At 32.5% G+C, this 9,167-nt stretch overlaps 1 protein-coding gene across 1 annotated transcript; it reads right to left on the reverse strand.

Moving 5' to 3' along the window:
- Positions 1-102: 102 nt before the first annotated feature.
- LOC116776665 (lachesin) lies at positions 103-9,075 on the reverse strand. The gene is made up of 10 exons (XM_032669913.2): positions 8,925-9,075; positions 7,968-8,086; positions 6,617-6,739; positions 6,103-6,259; positions 5,780-5,879; positions 5,178-5,334; positions 4,650-4,756; positions 4,172-4,311; positions 2,905-3,019; positions 103-1,120 (listed from the first exon to the last, which is right to left on the reverse strand). Exons 1-10 carry the CDS (start codon positions 8,977-8,979, stop codon positions 1,099-1,101), a joined length of 1,095 nt encoding a protein of 364 aa, XP_032525804.1. The 5' UTR covers positions 8,980-9,075; the 3' UTR covers positions 103-1,098.
- Between the last annotated feature and the right edge of the window lie 92 nt (positions 9,076-9,167).

Here is a 9,167-nt window from a genome sequence, read left to right on the forward strand (position 1 = left end):
GTAATATTTTAATATTGTTAATGTAATATCTTTCCTGCTCATTATTTCTATTACTTATCCTAACTGAAACAAAGTGGTATGTGTGGATCAATGAAACAAAACTTACTAGTAAACTTTATTGCAACAAAAATAATAGCTACAACGAAACTTCAAATACTTGGTGCGTCCAACTACAGGTCGAGTTCAGAAAAACATTAAGTACAAAAAAAAACACACTATTAATATTACAGATTCCTTATATTAGCTTTAATAAAGAAAAATATCTGGCACTGGAATAGAAATACAATTAATTTCACAAAGACGATCCCATTCCCACTAACAGCTCGAAAATGTCCCTAATTGATAATTGTATAGTTAATTTGTATTCAATATTAATAACTATTACAATAATTCTCAAAAATGACCTTAAATACATTAAAAAAACACACAAAATTGGAATATCTCACAAAATCTATCAAATCATTTCATCTTAGTCTAGATTCTCACAGAGCTAACTCAGTCTCAAGTACTATATATTTTTCTTATCCTAAAATATTCAATTGTATATAAATTACATAGAAAATTTATGTTTACGAAACTGTAGAGTTCACAAAAGAAATATTTCAGATCAGAGGAATTACATAAAACAATGAAAGTAAGAGAGAACACAAATATTTAGACAAAAAAAATATATAAATTTTTGCATCTGTTATTGTCCGATATATTCTATAAATTTCATTAATAAATAATGCATTTAAATCCCTTTTCAATAATCATTTCTTATTGTATATAAAAATTACCAAAATTTTTTTTTATCTATTGTTAGAAAAATTCGTCATAAATTACACATATTTGAGATTCAGTAAATCGATGCTGACTATGTCATGGAAATCTTCATTCCCTTGTTTACGGGCAGTCGTTATCTTTAAAATGTCTAGTTCCTGAGGTCGCAGTGCGTATAAAACATACATACATAAACATAAAACGCTCATGAGACTCACTTTGACTTATTGTAGTAAAATGAATGCTAGTACAATGTTGATGGTTAGCATAATTAAATCGATCTTCGCCCACCACGCCGCGCCGTTGAATAGCGGGTCACGCCTTAATCCAGGGAAATTAATATCTGCCACCGGGGATTCTAAGAAAATATATTTTATTAATGAAGTCAGTATAAGTATTTAGAAAAAAATGTAGTAAATTAAAACAAAACTTTATTGTTTGATTTTTTTTTTGAGATTTGTCATTACAGATAAAATGTTGCCATATTTTCATATGAAACTAAATTATAAATAATTATTGGTGGCAACACTTACAACATACATGCCGCAAAGAAAAATATGTAGCTATTCTCAACTTACAGTTCTACATGAGTTAATACTTAGAGGACATTACTATAAAATTCTACTCTTCATATAAATATAGCATAATATTTTATGAATTTAATCGACTATTGCATGCTTTATAACCTCGAGAAATACGGGACATACTAAAGCGTATACACATTGTATAGAAACAGAAAAGATACTTGCCAAATATAACAATATTAATAACAAATTAACCTTGAACTCACTAAATGTGGTGGTAGTCACTGCTGGATAATGTCCTTATACTTAACTTAACTTAATTATAGACCATATGACAATCACAGACAGAATGACATACAATCACGGACAGAACGACATACAATCACAGACAGAACGATATACAATCACAGACAGAACGACATACAATCACAGACAGAACGACATACAATCACAGACAGAACGACATACAATCACGGACAGAACGACATACAATCACGGACAGAACGACATACAATCACGGACAGAACGACATACAATCACGGACAGAACGACATACAATCACAGACAGAACGACATACAATCACAGACAGAACGACATACAATCACGGACAGAACGACATACAATCACAGACAGAACGACATACAATCACAGACAGAACGACATACAATCACAGACAGAACGACATACAATCACGGACAGAACGACATACAATCACGGATAGAACGACATACAATCCCAGGCAGAACGACATACAATCACAGACAGAACGACATACAATCACGGATAGAACGACATACAATCCCAGGCAGAACGACATACAATCACAGACAGAACGACATACAATCACAGACAGAACGACATACAATCACGGATAGAACGACATACAATCACGGACAGAACGACATACAATCACGGACAGAACGACATACAATCCCAGGCAGAACGACATACAATCCCAGGCAGAACGACATACAATCCCAGGCAGAACGACATACAATCACAGACAGAACGACATACAATCACGGATAGAACGACATACAATCACGGACAGAACGACATACAATCACGGACAGAACGACATACAATCCCAGGCAGAACGACATACAATCCCAGGCAGAACGACATACAATCCCAGGCAGAACGACATACAATCCCAGGCAGAACGACGTACAATCCCAGGCAGAACGACATACAATCCCAGGCAGAACGACATACAATCCCAGGCAGAACGACGTACAATCCCAGGCAGAACGACATACAATCCCAGGCAGAACGACATACAATCCCAGGCAGAACGACATACAATCACGGACAGAACGACATACAATCACGGACAGAACGACATACAATCACGGACAGAACGACATACAATCACGGACAGAACGACATACAATCACGGATAGAACGACATACAATCACGGACAGAACGACATACAATCACGGACAGAACGACATACAATCCCAGGCAGAACGACATACAATCCCAGGCAGAACGACATACAATCCCAGGCAGAACGACGTACAATCCCAGGCAGAACGACATACAATCCCAGGCAGAACGACATACAATCACGGACAGAACGACATACAATCACACAATATATAAAGTAAACTCACCTTCTCCAAAGTACATAAAGTCCTATGACTGTGATGAGTTCACTCGCTTTCCCGACACTCGCCGCGCCGTATCTCGCCTGGCCGCATGCGGGCGGACAGACAGGTATAACGGACTCTATAAATGTCATGCCAAGCCACATATATATATAATTCTATGAGCATACTCTTATATATGTCATACAAATTTGACTATCAACATAACAAAAGCCGAGAAAACATAACTGTTAGTGAAATAACAGCCGCTATTTTGAAATTTATTATTCATTTGATTAAAAAAAAAACTATTTTTCTAAGAAATTTTCAGATTATTGCTTGTTATTACATTTTTTACTTGAGTGAACCTTTATAATAGAATAACCAATGAAAACTTAGAAAGGTAATTTTTGATAAATGCGTGCGTATAAAATAAGAAACATAGACTGAAACAGAGATTACGATCACGAACAAAGTCACGCTACAATATGCCAGCTACAGGATACTTTCGACTGTGTAGTTAACGGAAACTGTGAAAGTTAAGTGTGAATTGGTTTAAGTTAAATTTTAAACTGTTATAGTTTTCTTTACTATCGTAATGTAGCTGATAGCGTCAGCTTCAGGCATTCACGTGTGTGTGTTTGTTTATTCTTAATAAAAATCTCCTAAATACGTATAATTTTAAGAGCTCATAATATTTTTTCAATATTAAATAGTATTTTAGTGTTTTGGTTTGTTTCGTAGTTTTCATAGGCTTATATAAATAAACAATTAAACTACCACTCGTAGAAAGCTAAAAAAATCTTTAAAACGCCTAATTACAAAATATAAATACATATTTGCGCTTAACATCATCGCCACGCTACGAGCAAACAGTAACCTTAATACGAGTTCGCACTAAACTAAACACCGACAGTCTAATAGTTCATTCACAACCAAATTGTGTTGAAATTTTTATGAATTTATTTAAATGAAACTAGTATTTTTCGGATAAACTACGCGTGATTTATTTTTGTAAAAAACTACGTACTCCCGACGTTTCGGTTACTTTGCAGCAACCGTGATCACGGACAGACGAGATGTGTGACGTCGGGAGTATGTAGTTTTTTACAAAAATAAATCACGCGTAGTTTATCCGAAAAATACTAGTTTCATTTAAATGAATAAAACTCGCGAAAATCTTAGATCTCATTTATGAATTTACCCCCAAAACTGCGTGTTTAATTACATGTGTTGACTCGTAGTAGAAATGAAAAGAAAATCCAGACAAAGCCATATAACTGTGCATGTATACCGAATAGCTCGACGACCCCTTCGTCGCTGCCCAATTTGTTTTGCGCCCTACATTTAAACTGTCCGTATTGCCGTTTCTCGATAGTTATAACTCGTAACGTGGTGTCGGTGAACTCGTCAGCGGTAGCGAAGTGAGAGATTCTGAAAAATAATATTGCCAGCTTTAAAAAAATATATAAATTTTAGGTTAATGAAATATTAAAGTGTTCGTTAAATTAATATTAGTTGATAGTTTATTAATAACTAATGTTTAGACGTTATAGTATTGACGTGGTTTTGTATGTTAAACGCGAAACGCTTCGTATGTAGTTAGCAGCTCGAACTTGGATTAAGCTTAACAAATCTAGGAGATAAAACAATAAAAAAAAAAATTCACTATTTCATGCCGTCGACTTCGTCTGCGTTGTCTTATGAAGTCTTGGCTGCTATTAGAAAAGTCTCATCAGGATCGGTTCAGTATTTTGTAAGGGTATTAATACCTGTAATGCTGATTGTTTGATAAGGCGTACTCGTCCTTAAGCCAGGTTATAGCTGGAGGTGGGTAGGCTTCCACGTGACATTCCAGGTCCATGTCGTATTGAAGGGCCTGGAAATAATAACAGACAAACATACATATATATATATATGGTGTAAGTTATTAAGTAATCTGTCGTGTCTAGACTCAAACCTTTATTCCAGATTGCTAACTACCCGCAAATAAGTTGAACAAGCAATGTATCGTACCACAAGTCTGAATTGACTTCAATACAGATAGTTTTGGCACGGATATATCATTAGTAAAGATGAATGTACTAACAGAGATGGCTCGTTAAATATAAAGACTTATTTGTGTTGGTCTCAATCAAAACATGTGCTTTTTTAACAGAAATTTTGAAAAAAAAAAAGCTGACACGTCAATAAGCCCTGTTGAATATATTTAGACATTAACAAGAACTTGTATTTATAATTGTTTAGGTTATTATTACTTATCTCATACAACACATGTATAAATATGTTTTTTCACATACCTGTCCCAGTCTGGGTTTCGGTACTGTCACAACCGGTGAGAATTCGACTTCCAAATTGATGTTTCTCCTCGCACCTTTCCCCACACCGTTTTCGGCTACGCAGTAATACGTGCCGCGATCTTCCTTGTGTACTGATGCTATGTTCAGGATGTTTCCACTGAAAAAAAATATATATATATATATATGTTACTTATATGTTTCTTGTATAATAAATTATGTTGATATACTAGCTACTACAACTACTATTCCACTGTTATAGAAGTGCGAAATTTAATTTCATATATTCTATATTTTATACTCATTAATAACTTATTTAATTTAATTTGTACAAATAAAAATACTATATATATATATATAGATTAATTTGTATATAGATTATTTTGTAAAGTAAATATTACTTTTTTTCAATTAATATATTTTTTTTGTAGTGAATTTAGTTAATAAGCTATTATAAAGCTGTGTATACATTATTGTTTGTAATACATATGTGTTCATAGCATACTAATTGTATGACAAATATATAACATAAACGATCCTTAAGGAACCATCACTGACGTCCATATTAGGAATTTTTAGCTTTATCTTCTTTATATATATATTACCGATATATGGAGCCCCCAGTCGGCAGTATGGCATTATTTTCTCGACGCCATGATATTTTTGGTACGGGAAAACCACCGGCGTAGCATTCCATTTTAGCACCTGGAAATAATATTAATAAAAATTATATTAAAGTAACCCAAATTAAAAGTTCTAATCAAAATCGGTCCAGCCGTTTCATTAATAGGCCGGAACAAAGACAGAAATTGGAAAAAAAAAATCTTTTGTACATACATTTAAAAAAATATGTATATTATATTTTTGTATGAAACAAAATTAATTAAGTCTTGTTATAACTATACATAAAATTCCATATTGAACTCACTCTCCCCCTCGCTGGCCACTATGGATCTTGTGGAGTTGTCAGATATGATGGGTGGCCGCCTCACTTGAAGTTCAACTTCACCGGTTATCTTACTGTTGGCGTTTATCAGCACTTGGCACTGGTACCAGCCAGCATCCGTCTCTTGAATGTCCTTGATCTACAAATATTTAATATAAAAATTAAACATAATATCAATATATTTATAATTGCTATTTAAAAGAAAATCTACTTCAATGATTTTGATGTAACTTTACAATTATATAGTTTTAATATAAGATTAAAGTGTAATTGAGGTATAGCAGCTGTGCTTAGTATGGACTCGTGTGACACTTGCCACTTACCACACTTATTGTAACATACCCACATTGCTCGGTATCAAAAAATATCAGACAAATACACAAAAAAAAACTAGTTTTTAACTCATCTCTAACGAGTTTAATTGAGTGAATTGTTGATGTTCTTAATATAGCAACGTGAGTCACGAGTGAGATGCCTTAGTACGTTACGAACATACCGATAGTGTGTAGGTTGTGGACGCTTCGTCGAAACGGAGAGAAAATCTCGAGTCGCGGATTATGAGGCCTGAATTCATGGACAGTGGCAGTGACTGCGTACTCTTCAGCTGGTCGTATTTTAACTGGAAATTAATAAAGAAAAATAAATATATATATTTATACACATATATATAGTCGTGGTGGCCTGGAGGTTAAGGCCCGCCTCTCATACGTGAGGGCACGAGTTCGAACAGACGATGAGGGAAGCATCGTGAGGAAACCTGGACTTATGATTTCAAATTATAAGATTGAAATCGCCAACCCGTCTTGAGCAAGCGTGGAGACTAATGCTCAAGCCTTCTCCATGTGAGAAGAGGCCTTTGCTCAGCAGTGGGCTCCGATAGGCTGATGATGATGATATATCTATATGTGTATATATATATATAATTGTATAGTCTATTTGTCATATAAAAATTGTCATATATATATATATATATATATATATATATATATATCCTAATAAATGACTTAATAATAATATTATATATTCATTTCACATTAAATTAATGTATGTCAATACCTTGTTTTTTTAAATCCTCATATAATTTTATAATATCAATTAACAATAACTTTTAAAATCAATACGATTTTATCACAAGATTCATATAGATCTGAAGAAATCAATATATTAATGGAATATTTTTATAAAAAATTGCATGATTGCAAATTAATTGCAATGTTACAATTTTATTGCAATAATGCAATTAAATAATTTTGTATAATAAGAATTTACAGTTATAAATAGCTATTATATTATCGGTTAGTGTTAAAGATTTACATGTACCGAAAGTTTTCACTGTGACATACATACAGAATGCATATAGTATTTTAATTGTAAGCATGTTTTTTAAATAGTACTCGACATGATGATGAGTAGAAATGTAATCCCAGTAAAAGTCAATTCTCTGTTTGAAGACCTCAAAAATTTAATATGAGCCATGGACCCACATAAACCACTCCCGTCCCATATATATTGATATGTTGCTAGGAATTCTTAGGAAAAACTCGAAATTCTTATTTAATAAGACAATCCAAGAACTTGGTTAGGCTTATTACCGAAATTACGGAGAAATTAACTAATGGTTGCTCGGTATTGTCAAAATAATATTATGTTGTGGAGTATAATGTGGCTAGCTGACTTTATTATATTAAGTTCCGTTATTAGGTATTGCTACTTAGTACAATACATACATGAAGGTTTTAATAAAATTTTAATATAGTTTTAACGAACACAATATGTAAGATATAAATTTATAGATGTGAAAAGTACTGACAAATAATGTTCAGTGTGATCCAAGGTGGATAACTCACCCACAGCACGGGGTACTCTTGAGCATAGTGCACCGAACAATCCAGGTCCACTTGACTTCCGATATCTTTGATCTGTTCTTGGGTTATGTGGGATATAGTTGGTGTCCTCTGACCATAAACTGTTGAAAAGTGAAATTTATTTAATGCATTTCTATCAATATGCATTGTCTATGAACTTTTTTACGTAAATTCAGTTATATATATTTTTATTATTTAATATATTTATTCCGTATTCTAAGAATTATAAAAGATCGAAAGAACTTTAGTTTAATTATCTGTTCTTTTAAGGCAATACAGCAGACAAAAAGACAGAAGACAAGAAAGTAAAGTAAAATTTATAATTAAATTTAATTTTAAGATATATAGCGTTATTTAAATATTAAGCTTTATAAATATGAATTACTATTTAATTCTGTAGTACTACATTTTCAAGATTAAATTCCGTTACTGGTTTTTTGTATAGGACGCTAAAAAATCGATAAAGTTGACACACATTTCCCGCGTTTGATTATATAAAAAACGTAATTAAATTAATGTAAATACTTATTTATATATACAATAAATAAAAGGTATTTTATTTGAAAGTATTTAAGTTTATTTAATAAAATAAAAACAATGTTGTCTTGCATATAAAATAACGTCCATTGTTTTAAACTTACGAAAATATAAAAATTAAAACAGCCAAAAAGAATGAGTTTTAAAATGTCGGATGCAATAGATCGCGACATCACGTCTTAAAAATATTCTTATTATAAAATTGCGAAAAACTAGTAACGATTAACGAATTTGAGTTTCTTAAAAACATGTTCAAGGGTGTGTCTTTTAACGTCACGACTAGTAAACATTCGGCAATCGGCAGATTTTTCTTAACTATATATAATTAGTTTTGCCATATTTATTAAACTTTTCGGTAATGTTATAAAAGAAATGTAAAATATTATAATAAATTTTACTCACCAGATAATGATATACACGAAATTACAGTAAAATATTTTAATATTGAGAACGCCATGGCATAAACAATTACAACCGCACGACGCACCTCAGTTCACAGTTGCTATTGCAAGAACCTGCTTTGAATGGATTTCACTCTTTGTTTGAATAACGTTCCGTTCAACGCTTTAGATATTTAAAAAAATAAAATGACTTATCAATTTACCTTTATTTTTTAAGTTCTGCGACCATAAAATAAAACAATTT

Source organism: Danaus plexippus, chromosome 30 (assembly GCF_018135715.1).
Source record: "Danaus plexippus chromosome 30, MEX_DaPlex, whole genome shotgun sequence".
In the NCBI taxonomy this organism is placed as follows: domain Eukaryota; kingdom Metazoa; phylum Arthropoda; class Insecta; order Lepidoptera; family Nymphalidae; genus Danaus; species Danaus plexippus.

Excerpts from the sequence above, each read along its gene's own strand:
- LOC116776665 (XM_032669913.2), bottom strand. The coding sequence starts at position 8,979 with ATGGCGTTCTCAATATTAAAATATTTTACTGTAATTTCGTGTATATCA. Across the intron at positions 8,087-8,924 it reads TTCGTGTATATCATTATCTG|TTTATGGTCAGAGGACACCA; the intron begins GTGAGTAAAATT and ends ACTTTTCAACAG. Across the intron at positions 4,757-5,177 it reads CGAAACCCAGACTGGGACAG|GCCCTTCAATACGACATGGA; the intron begins GTATGTGAAAAA and ends TATTATTTCCAG.